This window comes from Molothrus ater, chromosome 4, assembly GCF_012460135.2.
Source record: "Molothrus ater isolate BHLD 08-10-18 breed brown headed cowbird chromosome 4, BPBGC_Mater_1.1, whole genome shotgun sequence".
Lineage (NCBI taxonomy): Eukaryota > Metazoa > Chordata > Aves > Passeriformes > Icteridae > Molothrus > Molothrus ater.
In genome coordinates this window covers 41,212,052-41,234,008 of record NC_050481.2, presented here as the reverse complement: position 1 = coordinate 41,234,008, position 21,957 = coordinate 41,212,052, and the positions used below count along the sequence as shown (strand labels likewise).

At 37.2% G+C, this 21,957-nt stretch overlaps 1 protein-coding gene across 1 annotated transcript; it reads right to left on the bottom strand.

Annotated features, from left to right (window-relative positions):
- Nucleotides 1-2,629: 2,629 nt before the first annotated feature.
- Nucleotides 2,630-12,742, bottom strand: TLR3 (toll like receptor 3). The gene is made up of 5 exons (XM_036382176.2): nucleotides 12,676-12,742; nucleotides 9,480-9,928; nucleotides 8,057-8,248; nucleotides 4,737-6,562; nucleotides 2,630-3,961 (listed from the first exon to the last, which is right to left on the bottom strand). The coding sequence occupies exons 2-5, from the start codon at nucleotides 9,921-9,923 to the stop codon at nucleotides 3,733-3,735; spliced, it is 2,691 nt and encodes an 896-aa protein (XP_036238069.1). The 5' UTR covers nucleotides 9,924-9,928; nucleotides 12,676-12,742; the 3' UTR covers nucleotides 2,630-3,732.
- Between the last annotated feature and the right edge of the window lie 9,215 nt (nucleotides 12,743-21,957).

Here is a 21,957-nt window from a genome sequence, read left to right as displayed (position 1 = left end):
TACATCAAGCAGCTAGTTGTATTATCGATTTTAAGTTGGCAGCTGCTGGTCCACAACAACCAAGAGTGAAAAGTGAGGAATTTTATGTCTGCCTTGTCTTCCTAGCACATCAAGTAGTGCAATGAGCTGGCAGAGAGAGCACACAGAACACCAAGTAGAGGACTGAGATTTGAAACTGGAGTATTCCTGGCCTTTTTCTTACAAACCAGGATATGTTCTGACAAAACCTTATGGAATAGGTGCACTTAAATCTAACAGCAACACAATCTGAATTTATTCCTACCATGGTAAAAAGCTCTGACTAAGCCACAGTGAAAGTAGCATAATTGAGCTCATTGGTGGGTAGTATATTTATCTCAGCTATATATATGAACATCACTACCTGTAACTTGTTCATTACTCCCTGTGTCCTGGTTCTGGCCAGGACTGGGTTAATGTTTGCAATAGCAAGAAAGGGCACAGCTAGGACCCTGAGGTAATTCTGTGTCTCCTCACATCAAGCACAAGGGCCAGGGGTCCTTTGTGTTCCACGAGGTAAGAACTCACACGTGAATCGATTACCTCTCTTGTACACTCTTGTGATTAATGTTGTTCATGTTACTGTTTGGTTTTTGTTTCATTGCTTTTTCAAGTAAATTGTTCTTATCTCAACCCATGATCTTTACCTTTTGTGTCTCCAGTTCTGCTCTCCAGTCTTCCAGGGGGAGGGAGGAGTGAGCGAGCAGCACATAGTTTAGAACACTAAATTGGGGAATAGTATTCCTAAACTATGACACCCTGTCATTCAAGATCTGCAGAAACAGTCAGGTTCCACTCCAAATCTCCAGACTTGAGCATTCTGCCTCACTCAAGTCCTTTATATATTCTGCTTTCAATACAAATGGCTCCTCTTTAGTCCTACGTAACATCTTTGATATTACAAGTTTGGAACTACTTTTCATTTATTTGGTGTTTAACTCATCAGCAAATCAACATAATATAATCTCATGCTGCCCACTGCAATGAGACTGCCCAGCTCAGACATAGACTGTGAATCCTGAAAGCACTTACAACTCTTAGCCATGTTAAGCCCATTTATTTACTCTCAATAAAATTGTCAAACAAATCTAGAGGAGCAGACCAGAAGTAACTTTCAGAAAAACAGGGAAAATTTATAGGAAAATTTTAGGTCTGGTGTACCTGATGATTACCACTGGCCCTGTGATTATTATTTTTGTGCCTTTTTTTTTCTACATTATGAACCTTTTTTTTTTATTTTATACATTGCGAACCTTTATAATGTCTATTACTGTGATAGATTATTTTAAACTGAATCTATGTACTAAAATAACTGTTTAGAATGTATTCATCATATTTTTATAATTTAAAGGGATTTTTCATTCATCACCCAATACTTCTTTGTTTTCCTAGCTGTATTACAAAACTAAGCATTTATAAGATTTTTTTCACTGTTCTGAAACCAATTTTGGGGGCTTTTGTAGTCACTAGAAAAATCTTTAGGAATTTAGACATGCTGTCATCTGTCAGTCTCTAAGGGTCAGAAAAGACCATTAGATAAGCTAGTCTGACCTCTTGTATCACATTTCACCAAAGCATTTCTCCATGTGTTCTCTTCATCTCTATGTAATTTTTAATATCCATGTGAATACTAATAATATCCATGTGAGCTACTAGCATTTTCTAAACAATTTATGTTAATGTGGAAAGAGAAATTCTGCTGCTATGTGTCATTGCAGATTTAGGATAGGAACTCTGTCACATGTTAGTCTTTAAATAAGAGAAAGAACAGTTGAAATGGTGCATACCCGGCACACCATAATTACCAACTTGCCTCCTCAACTTTCATGGCCTAAGCATGAAGAAAGAATTTGTCACTTCGCCTGAAAAGGTGAGAAAGATGAGATGAAAGCATCACAATGGGGATAATCCTATTACTGTAATTAGGGAATCATCATCTATCACTTCAGCTGTAAACAAAGCCTGTTTTGTTTTCACTCAGGACTTCCCAGGCAAGTGAAGACAACTGCACCCCCTTCACTATTCCAGTGCATGAAAAAATTATATTTCACTAATTATTTGTCTTGTTTAGGTTTTTATCATCATGGGACAATAGGAAACCTGTTAAAACCCAATTTTTCATCTACACATATAGCAAATAATGAGAAAGCTGTTTTAAATGTGAGGTATAGAACTGTTTTCTAAAGCAGTAAAACAGCATTCTTGTAGCAACAGTGGTATTGAAGTTGATGAGGGAAATGCTAGGGGAAAAAAGAAATCTAAAAATATTCCTGAGCTATTGAAGGATCACAGACCTACTAAAAACTGACAAAGTTTTAAAAGGTCCTTGCAGCAGCAATTAAATATTAACAAAACTATACAAATGATTGCCTTGTGTCTAATTTACAATAACTTGTGTTTAGATTCACCATAAAATTTTAGCCAGTGGTAAACATTATAAACACTCTTGAAAGCACATTTTGCTCAGCCTCACCTCTCTCTCACGATCAAGATGCTAGCCCATATGTTTGAAGCTTAATGCCCTGGCAATTGCCATCTAGCCCACATTTCTGTAAAATATGTTCAGGAAAAAAATCAAACTAGCTTAATATGCAAGAAATAAACTACAGAATTCTATCTGATTTTTTTACAGTTTTATTTTTAGCTATCAAAGGCAAAACTGTGTATAAAGGGAAACAAAAAAATTGAAATTAATCTAGTGTTTAAATTTTTTTCCCACTCCACCTCTAACTGTGGTCAGAATAATGTTTCTGATATCATTTGAAACGATTTGTTTTTGTTGTTGTTGCTTTACCAGTAACAAAATTTTTGGTAATGAAATTGCAGTAGCACCACTTTCTCCACAAAGTTGTCTTCTGGTTATATTATAAAAACATCTGTGCCTTTATTCATTTTATATAGGTGCAGCAGCTGTGCCTTGGCCACGCTTCACATTGATTTCAAGTTCTGTGTACAGGCCTGCATACAGTTTTGTGTGCATTCTAAGAATCAAGGTGACATCTCTCTGTGTTAAAGTCCTGCCAGCTCTCTGAATTTCACCAGAGAAGAGCAAAATTTTTTTTTCCTGATACCAAATTTATTAAATTAGTTGACTCATCAGCCTGAAAGTCACTTTTTAATAGCAACCAGTACTAGCCCCCCCAGAAGGCATAATCACAAAGGTATTAAAACTCACTTTGAAGCTGCTCACTTTGAAACTCACTTTTGAACTGCAAATTCTTGTTTTGAATTACAGAAGTAATTTTCTGTGTTACTTAATGTGTTTCACAAGGAAAGCTTTCCAGCTGGAGGCACTGAATCCCCCATGTTTCAAAAGCAAGAACTAGTGTCCACTCTACCTTCTACAAAGATTTTGCTGTTTTATCATTAATTCATTTTCTTTTGTATATCCCCTTAGAGAGTCTGTCTTTTCTGCTCTATATCATTTCATAGAACATCAGTGATTCTCACTGCTTTTCAGAATTTCTACCACATTTTCAATACACTGATTGAAATTACTATCCACCATGATCACTTTTAACATCACTTCAGTGCAGCTGAATTAAAATATCAGCAAAAATATGAATATAAACAAATAAATTTAAATTATAGTGCCCCTTACATATATTTACAGGATGACAAACTTTTTCAGACCTTCATGAAGGCTTGCTAGTTTTCCAGTGATAGATAATAGACAATAAAATGACCCCATAATTCAAATCTGTAGTTCAAAAATCAGTGCACTTTACTTTTACATTTAAGTGCCATCGCTAATTGCTGATGAAATGCACTGACTCGTTCTTTCTGGGCTGGCCAGTTCAAGATGCAGTGAGATCTGAACATTCCTCTTCTCAGGTGAAGTGCATGATACAACTTGTAATCTTGGATATCATCAAGAAAGATCAGTATGATGGAGTCCCGACTTTGTTCAATAGCTTGCTGGAGAGCATGATACACCTTGAAACTGAAGCAAAAATAAGAGAAAAATCAGTGTTTTCTTTTATGTGAAAGAGAAAGAAAAGATTAACGGGATCTTAGTGTCTATTTTGTGATATACAATGGTTATTACTTTTCTTAAATTAGTTGCCTCTAACTAAAAAAAATAAAATAATGTTCTAAAAATATAACCTAAGTGTACTGTCTTGATATAGCCTTGTTTAGCAAAATCCCTTTCTTTATAAGACCTCTATATAAGAATAGTGAAAAGACTAACTTAAAGGGAAACAAAAACCACCTTTCAATCCTAGTGTTCTCACTCATTGTTGCTCTTCTTCAAATGTGTGATTCAAGGAAAGCAATCTGCAAAGGTATCAGCCTGACTTTTGGGAAAAAACCCAACCAAACAAAACAAAACAAAAGATCCCAAAAGCAAAGAGAAAACCAACAAACCAAACAAACAAAAAAAATCAACCAAAAAAAACCCAACAAAAACAAATTTAAAAACCCAAACAAATAAATCAAACAAACAAAAAACCCCACAAAAAACACCCAAGAAAATGCCTAAAACATTGACTTAGATATTCAAATGTACACTATCGTATGTCTGAAACAATTAACGTTATTAACTTAGGAATTATTTTGAAGTTACAATATATTAGGTAAATATACTGAAGTAGATTTTGAGTCGGTATTTTTCATTAAATGGTATTTTTTATTAAATTACAACTAAAAAATTATCTTGGTAAAATATCTCTTAAGAAATATTTCTTCTTACAGATAAAATTTCAAATCCTACTCACTTTTTACACCAGGGATCCTCTAAAAGGTGTTCAGTCACAACAAAAATAATCTTCCTGCTCATTTTTATGCTGTTAATTGTGGCTTCAATTACAGATACGCCTGCTTCAAAATCCCGTTCTTCTAAACAAAACTTAATTTCAAAGTGGTTATTTTTTTCCAGAGACATGAAATTTTTAGACACCCAATTCTTGTCCTCTCTTGCATGAATAACATATGCATCATAATCATACTGTTCCTGTTGTCTCTCAAATTCTTTAAAACCAAGCATTCGATTGACTAAAATATTCCAGTAGAAAGCTATTCTCCACCCTTCAAAATGGATGGTAAGGACAATAAAAATGAATAGCATTACAATAGTGGAAGAGATCACAAAAAGAAGTTTAAATGGAGCACTGTCTTTGCAGGCTGAACTATCAAAATACAAAACTAGACTACCATGATATTTAGGTGGGGTGTTGCAGATGTACTGGGACCTCAATACAGGTATATCTGCTTGGGTCTCATTAAGCCAATCAGCAAACCAAGCAATGCTTTCACAGGTACAATCAAAGGGATTGGAATCCATCTCTAGTCTTCTCAAGCTCCTGAAAGGTGGACCAAATACTTTCTCTTCAACTGAGGTTATCAGATTTTTCTGAAGGTTCAATGAATTCAGAGAGGCTTGGTCATCAAACAGAGTTGCTGGAAGCAAATTCAAATTATTTGAGCCTAAATCCAAGTGTTTTAATTGAAACAGACCCCTGAAAACCTGAACTGGAATTTCATCAAGCCCATTTGATTTTAAATTAAGAATTTGCAAATTGGGAAGACCCTTTAAAAAAAGAACAGGGCCACCCGGATTTGCATGTTTCCAAAGCCGGGCTAAATTATTGTGCTGCAAATCCAGGATGTCAAGTTTGTCAAGTCCATCAAACAAGTCTTCTTTTATGTTTGCTACGTTGTTATTGCTGATGTCCAGGACAGTCAGGTTTCGTAGAGGATGAAAAGGTGAAGGAGAAAGGTCCAGATTACTGCAGCCTACCTTCCTCAGCATCAGTTTTCTAAGGCCTGGGACAAATATGAATGATTCACTTTGCAAAGTCAAGTTTTTATTATAGGAAAGATAAATATCTTGTATATTATTGAGACCTTTAAACTCATGACCTGTAAGCTGTTGACTAATTTCATTGAGACCAAGATCAAGAATTTTCAGGTGTCCCAGGGAAGAAAATGCCCCACTTTCTATTGTAGAGATTCTGGTTTTTGTGAGGTTGAGAACCTGTAAGCTAGAATTAGCAAGTGATGAAAATGTTTTATTAGTTATTCTTTGTAAGTTTATGTTGCAGTTGCAGAGACTCAGATATTTCAGGTTGTTCAGACCTGTGAACATGTTAGCAGTAATTCCTGGAAAATTGTTATTATCCATTATAAGGTACTCCAGGTGGTATAGCCAATGAAAAGAAAAATCTTCAATTTTCCCAGCAAGTGAGTTTATGAGATTCAAATATTTAAGGCTGGATAATCCATAAAATAAACGTGAAGTTACATGAATATTATTAATCTTCAGGTTTAAATATTGTAAACTTGAAAGCCACTGAAATGAGTCATTTTCTATGACAGAGAGAGAATTTTGGGAAAGGTTTAAAATTGTAAGATTTGTTGCTTGTAGTCCCTGGAAAGTTGACTTGCCAATGTAGGAAAGTTTCACATGGCTTAGTGAGAGGTTTCGAATTGCTGTGTTTGACAATTCTGTACAAAGTTTCTTTGTGCGATTTTCACCAAGTTCAACATTGTTCAGTATGAGGCCACACAAATTTCCAATTGTATGGAAGCATCCCGTATGAAACTGAAAGGACAAGAAAAAAAGTCTTGAGCTAAACAAGAAAGTTGTAAGAAAGTTGACCAATAAAACAAAAACTTGGAAAGGCTTTCAAATGCAATTTCCAAGAATAGAATTCCTACACTCACATTGCTTCACAGCCAAGTTCAAACACTTTTTGGAGTTTACACTTCTTGTGACAATAGTTCTATCACTTCTAACATGATTATCATAAATCTGAGTAGTATTATTTTAGAAGGAGACAGAAAGTGGCTTAGTGAGATGCAAGTTTGTATCCAACAACCAAAACTCATTCTCTAGAAGTATCTTAAAAATTTTTATATCTTTCTTCAGCTTTCTTTCATTGATATCTGCTAGGTATACTAATCTACTAGTTATTAGGTCTGCAGACAGACAAGAAGAAACCCAGTTTCTATGTGCAAACTGAAGCTAATATGAAACCTAATACTACACACTTGCTTTCACAATATGGATCACAAGCTTTTATCATAGTGCTAGCCCCTCATCTTGATTAACACATCAGCTGAGGGATTTTTCAGAATTATTCAAATGCATAAGGCTGCTTTTTAGATAGCAGTACTGTAAAACCAGAGTAGCTGAAAGTGGCACAAGGTAGCAGTGCCCAAGAAAAGAGTAGTGCCATTTACTCATCTACACCCTGTACCCTTGTGCCAGAATAGCCCCACTTGCAGTCACACAGTGAACCAGGTAGGGAACCAGTGTGACTACAAGCTAACCAAGCCAAAATACCTGTAGATTTTCCTCAGTGATCCAGCACATAGCCTCATAAAACCTGGTATCAGAAAGAGGGAGGGATGAAGAGGCCAAGCAAAAGAGGATGGAGGGATTCACTCTTAGCATGGATACAAACTTATACCACCTTAAAATATTCTTGTAGGTTCAATGTACATATTTAGAATTGCCACACTTAATCATCACTCTTCAAAGAATCAAAACACTGAGAAGCAGATCAGAGAGCACATATGGAAGACAAAGCACCCATGTGGGTTTTTTTTAAAGGAGTGGGTATATGTTCCTGGAATGATTATTTCTCTGATGTTCCCATAGCCACAAGTTGAACACTCTCTTTGATTAACTGAGAAGTGAAACCTAGATTGTATAACCAGACATGCATAGTACCACACTTTATACCCACTTAGAAAGTGTGTCAGCCCTTCCCCTTCAGCACGTGCAAAAATAGTTCTGCACAGAAAATACCTGGTAAGGATTCTAAGAGCATCTCAGTTTAGGTCTTGCTTGAGACCTCTGATCTACATGGAACCAGCCCATATGAAACCAGCCTGTGCCGATTTCAGTGGCAAAACAATAATTCTGTAAATCACTGCTGGAGGTCAGGAGGAATGCTGTATAAAATGGAATGGGTTTTGGACCTCCCTGGATCAAAATTGTAGTGTAAATGCCATACAACCATAAAGGGTAAATCAGGATAGTTCCATTTTATACTTACACCTGTTAAATTTCTGTTGAAATACTTCCTACCTCTTTTAGTGGATTTGATGACAAATCAAGACTATTTAATGAGGTGTTGCTAAGAAAACTGAAGTCTTCTTTTTTCAACTCAGTGATTTGGTTGCTCCCCAACATGAGTTCATGAAGTTTCTCCAACTGTTGCTCCAATCCTAAATTGGCTGACTTCAAAGAATTATGAGATAGGTCCAAAATTTTCAAGTTCTGGAGAGAATATGCAAGAAAAAAAGGTATAAAATTATTTTTTAATCTTTATTTTATGTAATACACAAAAAATTTAGAAATATTTCATTAAGAGTACAACTGATTAGAAATTAGTTGCAATACTACACTTAAAATAAATTTGCAATACAGAAATGGCAGCTTTCAAGCTCCTGCTGAAAGAAGTATTCTGTATTTTTCACACCAGTAACTTTCATGGTATTAATGATATTAACCTGTTAAAGTATCTACTGCAAACCAAAGTAGATTTAGTTAAAGTTCCTTGATTCACTGAAGGCCCTCACTCACATAAAGTGATAAATGCAAAAGCCTACAGGTGGCTGTAGTTACAACTATTGCAGTATTAGACATTGCATTCCATGCTTTTTCAGCGTGGTCCAGCCCCGTAAATGGAATGAGGAAGGTGAAGTTCCCAACATGGAAGATGGTTGCACTCACTTGTATTTAGTTGTGCCAGCAGACCGACAGTGCAAGCAAGTACACTTCATGCAACTGAACTGGAATACTGAGTTTAGCAGGGAAGTTCAGACCTACTCAAGACCACATGCATACTCATTGGAACACTGAGTGACAATTAGTACCTACACATTGTCCTTACTTTACTTTTTTTTTGTCCTTAGGCTCTTCCTTTTGCATGAATCCTGCCTGGGGCAAAGACAGTGAAATAGTCCTTTCCTGCTTTCTGTGGTGGTCCCCCAATTTCTCCTACGGACACGAATATTTAACCACATGTAAACTACCAGAGAAAGCAAAGGTACAATAAAAACATTTTTACTCTTTCTCAGTTCTTAAAGTCCTGAGAGACACTACATTCAGCCTAAGCACTGGCCCTCCTGGTTTGAATACTTAAACCTCAACCTTGAGAATTGAGGCTGCCAGCTACCCAGGCAGCTCAGATTCCACAGCATCCACTCCGATATTCTCATCATCTGCTGCTGCTATTGGCTCAGCACACATCCTGCATGAGAGAGATGCTTCAAAGGGATGCAATACAGAAAAAGGAATGGAGAGCATTCACTCACAAAGATGATTGAGACTCCAACATGCTATAATAGAGGAAGCCACAAGGCCTCTTCTTCAGCAAAAATGAGTGAAAGATTATATGTTGAGTATTTTGAGATACCAACGAAGCAGTTCTGTATAACACTGGAAAATACAGTAAATTCCCCATTTATACTTTATTTACATGAAAAGGTGCATTTCTAACTCTTACCTTCAGGGTTTTGAAAGGATGATTTTTTATATTTAGTCTGTTGTATCCTAGATTGAGCTCAGTCAGGTTGGTGCAGGAAGCAAAGACTCTGTCAGGGAGCTTATACAATTCATTATGTTCTAACTTCAGAATCTGCAACAGGGGCACATTTTGGCACAATTCTGGTTGCAGTTTAGAGATGCTGTTGTAGCCTGCATTCAAGTAAACCAGCTGGCTGTACTTGGTCAAATTTGCAGGAGCTAGCTGTCTTAGCTGATTATGAGAAATGTCCAAACTCGTTATATTGTCTGGAAGATCAGAGGGAATTTGAGTCAGCTTTAGGTGACTGCAGTCAGCCATTTCATTTTGGATATGACATTGCTTTCCAGCTGATGCACACGGCCAGAAGACAAACATCAGTCTGACACATAAGCTGCTCCACCAAAGAATAGAGTTTCGCATCATTCTATCTGTAAAGGCAAAAAGAACTCTGCAAATTACAATCATTTTGAGATGACTTGCGTCTTCAGCTGAAGGCTAAGCAAGAAAAGCTAAGCTTAAAAAATATGTGATTTCATAGTGAGCAAGCAGTCAGTGGTTTTAATCCATGATCTTTTTTCTGCATTTACTTCTGCAGAAGAATTACGTCTAATAATTGCTCTAAATAAATACTTTTATTTAAAAGCAATAATATTGTCTTAGACAAAAATAGGTATGTTCAAAAAGCTACCAACTTTATATATTATCGATGAAAATTTTCAATTGCTTTCTCTTTTCTGACTAATTTGGCATTGCTTTAACATTCATAAAATGCAATAAATATGACAAATTGTACATAAGTAACTGATCTCTGAGCTTAATTACATCTAGAATATTTACGGTTATATGCAGTAAAAATACATAATATACCACTTCTTTCTTTTACTGTTCTTGCCAGTTTTTATTTTACATGTCAATCACACAAAATTCTATCTGTCTTTCCATCTTATAGAGAAAGAAGGAATACCAGGCTATAGAAACATATATGAGAAAGTAAGAACACACAAAACAAATCAGTACCAACCTAATCAGAGAAAGAAATAGATAACAGCCAAGGTGTATAGGAGACACTGCCCCTAGATTCAATATATTTATCCAAATACTTTCAGGAAAACTTATACATTTAAGAATTTATATACTCCACCCCATATCTTTTGTTCATTTAGATTAGGATATCAACATTGAAACTCTAATTTTCAATGGCTATGCCTGTTTTGTCATTACATTTCAAATGAATCTTAGGCTTTTTCATATTTTGTTCATTTTCCATTTAGTATCCATTAGATTTAAATTCACCTGGTGATCTTGTAATGAAACTTTACTGCCCAAAGAAAGAAAATTGATTCCATAAAAATTCTGATCAGAACAGAGCTGTGTGAGCTCACAAGGGTTTGACTAGCCTTCTGAGTCATAGAGCTTGCCTAATTAAATGGAATTTCTTCTAATCAAAAGAAGAGTCCTCTGTATCTTCCATATTATTCTCTACAGAATTAATCTTTAGTAGAGGGAGAACATACTTTGTGAGTGCTTGTCAGAACATTTTTTCCATGCTGTAGCACAGGACAATAAGCTTAGGCTCCTGTCTTCAATATTTTTCTTTTTTAAAAAATAGAAAGCTTATACTTTCAACCCTGATGTGTGACAGTGTCTCCACAGTCTTGTTGATACACACTTATCTGTATAGCCTTCTGCCAACAAACTTGGAACCTACCTACCAACCTCAATTTACCAATTAGTTCAGTCTCAGCAGGACGGGCTCCCAGGCAGAGAAGGCTATTTAGTGGCCCAGTACAGAACAGGCTATAGATGGGAATAAACCTGCCTAGACTTAGCAGGAAGCTAGAAGAGCTTCTCAAAAGACTAACTTATGGGAAGTGTGAGCTTTCTTTCTTCTAGAGCTCCCACTTTCCTTTGCTAGGAAGCTGTGTTTAATTAATATGATTGAGCTTTGAGCACATTAGAGTATCGCGCTTTGGCAAACAATGAAACAAGAAATTAGAAGAGAAATTAAACGTGCACATTTGTATAGAAAAAGGGAAGAATTCTTCATAACTGATATTTTCTAAAGAGACAAATTTCCACTAGCATAACAAAACACTCTAAGGAGTTGACACTGCAACGTGCAGCCAAACAGGAGCTTAGCAGGTCAGACCTCAGGAGAGTTTGACTCCATAGCTGACCTGCCTTTTCAGAGGGCATGCATTAGGACTGCTCCAGTGGCAAAAAGTCACATTATAGGGGCCAGAGGGGAATCTTATGGCTGCCTTTGTGGGAGCAACCTAGCCATCTAAGGGGAAACAGTTGTACAATCCAGTGGGAATGGGCGTACAAGCAAGGGATAGAGGGGCATAAAACATTGCAAAGGCACACACAAAGGACTACAAAAGATGGGTTAAAATAAACCTTCATGAAAAAACAATTCCCTGCTGGGTACTGCATGTCAGGCTGACCCACATCCTGCAGCTCTTATAGCCTGGCTCTCCACTCATCTGCCACTGGTTAATGGGGAGGAGGAGGGGACAACAAACTCCTGGTCCTGCAGACAGCCTGGCCTGCTACAGCTGCTGCCAAGCACAGCACCCGTGTCCCTGTAGCTGAGAAAATGAAGGACCACTTGTCCTACCTCTTTCCTCTGCACCCCAACTGCTGGAAACACTAAGGAAAACAAAAGGGAAGTTTATCTGTGACAGAAGCTTGCATCCTGGTCTGCATCATTCTCAGGGCTAGTTTTAGGGTGATCAGCCAGCTGCTGGGTGCAGCAGCAATTGTTGCCAGGCTCACCTTTAAGTTTGAAAGGCGGAAGAAATGTACTGCGCAATCACAAACCAGGTTCTTTAGCTGACTTCCAGCGAGGCCCAATGGGCTGCCTTTTCCTGGATTTTTCATTGTAAGAAGTCTGAAACCAACTTTAGGTGTTTTAGCTTTGCCTGGGGGGTCCAGTGAAGAAAGCACACACCCATTATCAAACTTCAGAGACAGCATTTCAGATGGGCAAAAGAAAGAAATACAGTTTTAACATTATGAGCAAGAACTTTAAAAACTGGCACTGACTTGGCTAACTTGCAAGTGAAGAAAAATCCAGGATCAAGGAAATCACCCAAACTCCTGGGCAGCGCTTTACCTTTGCACCTCAATATTCACATTTATTTTTATGAAGTGAAGAATTTTACCGACTTACCTCTGCGGGCTTTATCCCCTTGGGTCTGGAAGCATCCCACCTCTGCACTAGTTTCTCAGCACACGAAAACCATGAGGAAGCTCTCTGCCCAGAGCCGGAAGAAGTGAAAGCGAAAGCGCGGCCAGGCGCTCCGAGGGAAGCGGGGAGCGGCGGGGCGGCTCCGGCAGCCGGCGGGATGAGCATCCCCGGGCAGCGGCAGCCGCGGGTCCCCCATCCGCAGCGAACCTCCTGAGATGAAAGGTTTCAGAGGTGCTGAGGGCTGGCAATAGCTCCTAACCTCACAGTCCGGCTGCTGCTTGTGAATGCTGACCACAAGTAAACGGATTGAAACACACAGATTTATCACAGATGAGCAGCAGCACCACATGATCCTATTTAAAACTCAGATATAATTTATTCCTGGCTATTTCCAGTGTCTGAAAATCCTCAAGGGCATATCCCAAAAGCCAATATCCTGACTGATAGATTACTGACATAGGGATATTAGTTTTTTAAAATAGAAACAGCAACAATGTTTCCTACAGAGCCATGTACAGTATTCCCTTTAAAAGGGAATTTGGTTATGTGAGATAGTAATATATTTAATTTCTAGGAGAGAAATAAAATGCTTCATATTTAATAAAAAAAAAACAACATTTTTTTTTTTTAAGTCCAAGTTAAAGTTTCAGGTACAGCTTTCAGATGTGTGTCCTCTTAATACTGTTTGTGAATCTGTGTCCCCCTAATTTCCAAAGAACCTGAGCATCAGTTTCCTGGAGGAGACTTTCTCAGTACCACCTTCTGAACATGACAGGATGCTATTGCTTCAACTACTTTGGCATTCATGAATATTCTGCAGAACTGATCCAGCTATATGTAGGGCACATTAACTGCTGAGGTCACCTGACATTTTTAAGTAATTGTGCTGTCCCCTCTTAAGTGAAGATTGGCCAGCTGCACACTAACTCAGAAAAGAATAAAGTTGGGCTTTAATTTGTCATTGGAGGTTTTTGAAATTATAACCTGCAGCAAGGTGTTAACTGCCTGCCCATCAGGAGCTCTGGGGAGGGAGGGAGCTTATGCTGCTTTTTACCCTAAATCTGGGACTACCAACATTTTTGCAGTGGAGGAGGCTGGCTGGGAGATGGGCTGGATAACAATGAGGTTGAGGCCCTTACTTCCTACTTCTTTCCTCTGAATTCTTTCAGCAATTGCTGGATAGAAATTAATGTTTATTCTTGGAGTTGGGACACAATCTGAGACCAGAACCAAGATCCTTTGGAGTTGAAAGGGTCTAAAGCCTTTCATTCCCATTTTACAGTTAAACCTTGATCCTCCCTTTCTTCTTGGTGTGGGAAGAGTAAATTTCTGTTCCATGCTGTCCAGTGTGCTAGTGTCAGGATAAGGTCATTTGATCAGCAGGACAGCCAGCTGAAGTCACATTAAGTTAATCTGAAGAGAATTTTTGCTTTGTGTGTTGTTATTCTGCTGCTTTAGAACATAGAAGATCACATTGATGGTAAGAAACATAGTAATTATCAACCTTTGTAGATCACTATTCCAGCATAGCAATACTCTCAGGTATTTTATCTCTCCCTACACCATACTCATAACTACAGATAAAATATGGTCTTTGATCTTACCTCACAATTTATTGCTTCTCAAACCTCTCTTCCCTATACACATAAGAGACTATTAGGAAGCTACAGTTGTCCCAGGCACAATGGAGGAAAACCATCTAATGCTGCTGAAACTGTTAATTTTTTCACTAAGGCTTTTTCAACACTCTAGCCTTTCAAAAATATCCAGGCCTCAGGGAGACAACAGCACATGGGTGGTCAAAATCTCCACTCTTTTGGAGCTCTTGCACTGGGGGTAAGAACATTTATTTTAGTAGAGAAAATGTCAAAGCAATGAAGCTCTTGTAAATATTTTGCATGTAATTTACAATCTAGGGCTTACAGAACCATTGCAGATTCAGCAAGTATGGTTGGTAGGCAGCAAAGTGGATACATTTATGCTTACTTCAGCAGTGTGCAATCTCATCAGGTTCCCAAGTTGCCATAACCACTGTGTAGCCTACTTTACCCTATACTTATGTTTTCAAGTGCTGGAAAGAACATGACAGCACATAATGGAGGGCAGAGTTAAGCATTCCACATGTCCAGAGAATAATTTAGAAAAAAAGCAGCACAAAAATTAGGCAAGGCTCTCACACTGGGGTCAGGGTAAGCTTGAGTGAGGTGGTTCTGAATGGTGACAAAACATAGTCAGGCAAAATACTGGAGATGCAGCCATTTCACTTACATGTTTAATAGCAGTGTAACCAGCTGCTGCACAGACCCAGTTTAAGCTGATCTGGTCTATAAATGCAGAAGGGTGGGGATGTATGTGCAGTATCTCACAGAACACTGCCAGAGCCACCAAAAACTGAGCCTAGGAAAAAGGAAGTCTACTCATCTTACCTCATCCTCAGATACAAAAATGTGTATTAACTTAGCACATGGGTTAACATGGTTCCCAGTTAATACAGTGGAACTTCAGTGTTTTTGTAAACTGCAAGTCACACTGCAAGTATCAGGGAGAAGACCTAAACTGAGAGAACACATGCAGACATTTCAATGACTATCAGCCACTCAAAAGGTGAAAGAACCTTTTCTTGTGCTTGGATTCAGATATCCTATGCAGCAATGGACAGGTTCATGGAAACAGAATTTAAAGATGTCTGGAAGTGAGCACAGCTTCCAGGAGAAAAAAAGCAGGAAAGAGCAGACCTGCATGCTAAAGATCTGAGTCAAGTCTTGACAGGGGACATCCTGCAACATCAAGGCAGCTAGAAGGGAGGATAGTGTGGCACAGAGTTAGCTTGGATGTGCCTCCTGAGACAAGAATAGATGCTTCTTCTCTTGTGATTACATGAATTTGGTGAAGTTTAACTGTGCTGTTGAAATACCTAGCAGGTCACACAACTTTTAGATGCAATAGTTCTTCTAAGGCTGCTCAGTCAATACTGCTAATTTACAAGTTGTAAAAATTAAATTACATTGGCTTTTTTTGGACACAAAAGTGGAAAAGAGTACGTGGAGATTCACAGGCAGAATATGTTCACTAGCATCCTCCCAAACCTCAAAGACAGAAGAATTTACTTCCATTCATTTCTTTGTTTAATTCCTCTTGTGGAATAAAAAATGTGCTTGTGAATGAAATCTGGGAACATGACTTGGGCAGGTAGCTGAAAACTCCAGCCATTGTTTGAGATTTAAGATATCTAGCAGCCAGCCAAGAGCACTTTCCAACACTTTGACTAAAGTGTTTTTCACCTGGAAGTAACATTCAAAATGCCAGTGAATGTGCAGAGATAAAGTACAGCTTTGACTCATTAGCTTTGACACTTTTCTGATGTGTTGCACTTACTGTAAAGATCAGTTGCTACTGCAGAATAGGTCACATTGCCTGAACAGAATAGGTATCTGAAATACTCTGGCTTGTAAGAGCATTCACAAAAGTTAATTTCACTATGGTTAGGTTGCTTTACTTAGCCTAGCCAGGAGCCAAATTAGAGAACTGAGAATTCAGCTCTGGGATGGATTCCTGTTCAAGCACTACCTCTCCTCTCTTTATTGGGACAGTTTCAAAGGCTTTGGAACCCTTTTCACTGCATCTTCCACTGCTCCAGCAAGGATACATCAATACTAGCACATATATTATGTCAATCTTTACTTTTCATCCAGGGAATTCCAACCCCAAAAAGAGGACCCTGGAGCCAGACAAAGGAGAAGTCACTAACTTTTAAGTTAACCTTTTAGACTGGGTTAGAGAAGGTCAAAATGTTTCATTTCATTATGCCACTATTTTATAAAAGAGGTCCCTAAATGCTTCATGTTTGTAGCACTGGATTAATGTATATATAACTATTGCTCTTAAATATTTTAGCCTTTTTTCATAAGGAAGTAGTAAAGAAGCTAGAATTTTGGACTTAGATATTCTTGTGTTGTGGATTTATTTTTGTACCTCCAAGAATTCTCCCCAAAAGGTGACAGCCTTCCTAAAATCTTATTCTTACCCAGATTTCTCAATTAAGCATACATATTAAATATTTTTTATTTGCAATAGTTTCTATTTAACAGCATCTCCCCACAGTATTTAATCATCTGGTTTCAGAATCCCTTCCTTTTTTGTTGTTCCCCCTTTTTCTGGCACATTGCCATGCATTTTTTTTTGCAGTCTATTTCCAACAGGAAATCTATACCCCAATTCAGGTCATGTACAGTGGCTCCTATGCCAAGTGGTTTCACTGTGAATACAGCAAACATTAATAATAAAGTAGAAATTTCATAATTTGATTTACAGTCATGCTTGCAACACAAAGAGCAAACATTAGGACAAGCCTACCACTTTTTGAAATATTTTCCCACTATATTTTTAGGGCAATGTAATCTCTGGAATCTGAAGGTAACCTGTATCTAAAAGAGCTACAGGTGTATTTCAGCTTTCCGTTTACTGAATCTCTATCCAATATCTTTTTTCATTGATTTTTTTTTCCTGAGGAATCACTGTGGCTTCAAAGACCTAAATACTCAGATTCCCTTTGAGCTCACAGAAGATAGATGCACAAAAGGAAAAAACTGTGAAAACAGCCAGATAGTCCACACTTTGTAATTCCTCATATCCAAGGATGGAATTTGGCTGGATGGAAATTGACTTCAAATCCACAATTGCTTTTTTCAATGGCCCAAGCACATGTCTTGTCCACGTTTATTTTCTAATGTCTCTCATGAAAATATGGAAACAGTAGCAATGAGTTACTCTTTAGGTTGTTTTTTCTTCATGAAAATAAGTATATTTTAAACCTTATCAAATTTCAGTGCAATGAAAGGAGACACTCTCAGCTGCCAGGTATTGAAAAGTTTCTGAAGTGTATCACAATAGCCATAGACATGAGTTGCCACATCTAACTTCCCTTACAAGGTTGTAATCAAATCATGAGCATGCTTTTAAATGCAATGAATATTGATGGTGAACCTTGTGGAAATATCATTGTTTACATGGACTCCACAGAGATGATCCTACTTCTGTCTATTCTACCTAACTGTGTGGGATTGTGGAAATGCTTTGTTTTATTGTGAAAATTCAAGGATATTCTCACATTTCTCCCAACACAACTTTGTTTAATTTGCCTTCTTTTAACTACTGAAATAAACATAATACAATTTTAGTTACAGGTTTGAGGTTGCTGAGCACGATAGCCAAAGAAATTGTAACAGTCCTTATAAAACCAGATTCTGGTATCTGGGGAAGAACTACTTGGACAAAGTTTTTGAAGAAATATCAAATAATTGCAACTTCCTCATTCATATTAGATTTTATTTTAGCAGTGGTAAATGTGACCAGTGTAATTTTAAATGTAACAAATGTAACACAAAAATTATGAATTCAGTAGAAGTATAGGATGAAGTAACATGATTCAATGTTCTTAGAACAAAACTTTGATTCTACAGGTGTTTAAAATTTCTATTTTTCATTCTGAATCCAAGAGAATACAAAAGCTATTTTAATCTAATCAACAGTTTTTTTATGTCCATTATCTACAGTGCCATTGTAGCCCTCTCTTTGCAAGACTAACAGAGAGAGTTAGAAAATCATTCACAGAGAAGAAAAAAAAAGAAAGGTCAACCATAACTGCTGGCAAAAATATCAGGCTTTAAGTATAATATTGCTAGATTGAGATATGAGGTCCTATGTGTTAGATTATTACCAAATTCACCTGCAGACCTTAAACATCTGTTGTTTTTCTAAGATTAAGAATGTGAAAACTCTTATCTATAAATAAAGCATGGAACAGTATCTTTCAATTCCTTCTCCTAGCCAGAACAAGGGCACAAAAAATAGAGAAGTGGGTCTTATTGTAACTGGCTAAGTACTAGGTTTAACAGTTGATACACATTTACAGTTTAATTTAATTATTATACCAAGCTGTATGCAAGTTGTGGAAGTACTGCTATTATGGACAAAAGTCTATCTATTAAAATTTGTGAAATTCAAGAAAATATTTTAAAAACAAATTGTAAGTCACTGGGCCTGATTCAGTGTGTTGAAGCTAGAGATTATTACAATTTTTTTGCTGTATTGCAGAAAATACATTCCTTGAGGTCAGTTTCTTCTTGCCTACAGCTTGTTGCTTTGAGCATACAAAATAAATTTTGAAACATTTGTTTGTAAATACAAATAGGCATTTGAATATATGCTCCCCTGCATGGTAATAGCTCTGTTGTTCTCCATTAACCATCCTGATAAGTGGATTTAATTACCTAATATGCCAGTAGCTTGGCTGTAATTTTGACCCAGTGGGGAATTTAATGGAATAACAGCATAGCGTTCAGACTAATTTGCATTAGGGAAAGTAAAACTGCAGAACAATGTTAAGGAAGTGTGAGTCACCACTCTGTTTAGCACAACTAAAGCAGCATGCCTGTAACATTGGAAACTGGTTATCGCTAGGGTTTCTATTTTCTAAAGTATCAGGGGGTGCTTGAGGATAATATAAATAGGCAGTAAAGACAAGAAGAAATCCTGCAGTGTGTTGTGCATTTATGCAAACAACAGAAAGTGAGATATAGTGTTTAAAAAAAATGCATCCTTAAAATATGGATCCTTGCTGCAGTAATGAGAGCACCCCAGGCACACAGAAACATAAGAAGCCTGAGGACAAGGGTTCAGAACAGAGTATATAGAAAAATTCCATCTAAGACTGGCAGCTTGCTCAACAGCAGGTTACATTGGGTGAATTCTGACCTAATTTACCAGAAGTAAGGATTTATCACTCACTGTTAATAACACAGGAAATATGCAAAATGACCTGATGATTGAAGGTCAGGAGAGAGACTACTTAAATCTAATTAGCTTTTAATATCCATTTGAAACCTTGTGTTATGCAACCAATCACTGATCATTGTTAATTAAAAAAAAAGATATTGAGAGCTAGAAAGATTCTTCAAGAGGTTATTTTACATTCTGCAGAAAATCTTGCCAAGCAACACAGCCAAATAAAACCTGTAGGTGACGATCCATGTCATTGGGATCTGCTTCCCGCTTCTACAGACAGTCTAGATCAGGAGGATCTATCAAACCTCTGCAAAGGCCACTGTCACAGACCACAAAACACTACCTACAATGTAAGGAGTCCCAAACCTGCAGTACAAATTGAAAAGCAAAGAGAATATTGCACAAGAAAAGTGCAGGAGTGAGAACATGCATTGACAATGGTAGCATCCCACAATAAGAAAATTTGTTGTAGACCTGTCTATAATATCTACAGGGCAAAGAATTGTAAGAGAAATTGTCACATGAAACAAGACATTGCCTCCTGTCAACTGATAGCTTGCTTATGGTTTACAGATATTATACCACACACTTATCTGAATTGCTAGGTTGCTCAACAATACAGAGATTAAGGCATTACTTTTCCAGGAAACTAAATCTATTTTTAACAGAAGAATGGGAGATTTTAAAATCCACGTCTTCTGTTTCTCCAAAAAGGAAAATGCAAACATGTAACATGTTGTTCTATTGGTTGCAGTCATGGCATTGACATTATGCACAGTCTTGCATGAATCTTGAAAGATTTGAGAATGGTTTGGAGGGTTTCACCTGCCTGAAGCTCATTGTCCTGACATCACTACTGAAGATGAGGAAAGTAAACCCAGAAGATGTATTTAGCCAAAACACCATGCTTATGTTCCAGCTTCCCTTTGGAGTACTGCCTTTTTTGATTGCTTCAATCTTACTGCAATTTCTTCACAATGTTGTTCTCCCATGTTTATAGTGTTTCTGATCATATACACATGTGAAAATAAGACTTGCATGCAAAGATCATTGGCAGTTTAATTAAAACATAGGCTGACCTTCTGAAGGTCATCTCTTAGGCAGTAGGAGCCTCTTGCATCCTTGCCCTAATACTACCCAAGTGAATAAACACAACTCATCAGGAATTTTGTATTAACTGTCCAAAGATTATGTCTAGAATTATAATTCTACCATTGTATGTGTCTGTCTGGTTAATAATTCCAAAGTTTTGGACATCTTGAAATTTAAGTGAGGAATGAAGTCTCAGCATATCTAAGTAGCCTACTTCAGTTCAGGATGCATGGCTATGTCAAGCATAAAGTAGAATCCATATTGGGGAAATAAAGTACACAAGGCTGTGTTGTCTAAAAGTCACTTCACATCAATGTTTACTTTTAATTACACCACACAAGCTAGATATGGTTTTATGTTCTTCATCCCAGCTCCTGATCACACTGGGAAATACTTTGTAAAATCAGAGTCATGTATCTACATAAACATGACCATAAATCAAATTAATTTCTCTTCAACTGAAGTTCAGCATCTTAATTCTATATACCTAATATCTGTGCCTGTAGTGAAAACAAATGCACGTGTATATAGCATCAACCAGAGTGTCTCAAAACTGTTATTTGTATCCTCCAAACTACATAACTGAAGTTTCTCTAAGTGCCAAGAATCTACTTTGGAAGTGATCTCCTTTACTGTAGAGACAGTGGATACTTTGCATCTCTTCAGATTTGAATTCAGAATTTGAATTGTGTTATTAGTATCAGGGAAAAAATCCAAACAAACCAAAACCTTAAATTAAAAGCACTGAAACAAAAAAGAGTTTTCATTTGGAGAAACTATAGGAGGTAGTAAAGACAGCAGATTTGATCTCATATAGTACTACCTGGCCAAATATGTAAGCAATTAGTGAATAGGTTTCTTGAAATTCCTTGAGATTTTTAGACCTGAAACTATTAGTCACTGCTTTACTATGGCTAAAAGTTGAAATACAAATAGATTGATACAAAAATAATGGATCCTGAATACCTTATTTTGTACTGCATTATTTAGCAACTGACCTAATAATGGAACTATGAGAAATATTTTAGGTACTTTTATTATAAGAAAGTTAGGAGAAATGCATTGAATCCCCTTTTCTGTATGAGAGTAAGATAATTTCAAAAGCATAGAGCTGCAATTGGTGCTGTTGGCATATTCCACCCCACCCCTAACCCAAAGAAAGCTATTTATAACAGGAAGTGTCACCTTGTATTATTTTGAAAAGGCAGCATCGAAGCATCAAGTTAGCAGTTTCACTTACTGAAGGTTTCATATCTGTCAGGGTTTACTACTCTCAAAGAACACCACTAGATGTCAGCAGTAACTTTCTGCAAAATGCCAACCAACCGGTTGGTTTCTATTTCGAAACCGACACAAACCCTAAAAGTAGCTCATGAAGTCCAAAGTTCA

Bases quoted from the DNA above. Each gene is read 5' to 3' on its own strand.
- TLR3 (XM_036382176.2), bottom strand. From the start codon at position 9,923: ATGATGCGAAACTCTATTCTTTGGTGGAGCAGCTTATGTGTCAGACTG. The intron at 8,249-9,479 runs GTAAGAGTTAGA...TATTCTCTCCAG, and splicing joins ATCCTTTCAAAACCCTGAAG to AACTTGAAAATTTTGGACCT. The intron at 3,962-4,736 runs GTGAGTAGGATT...TTTTTGCTTCAG, and splicing joins GAGGATCCCTGGTGTAAAAA to TTTCAAGGTGTATCATGCTC.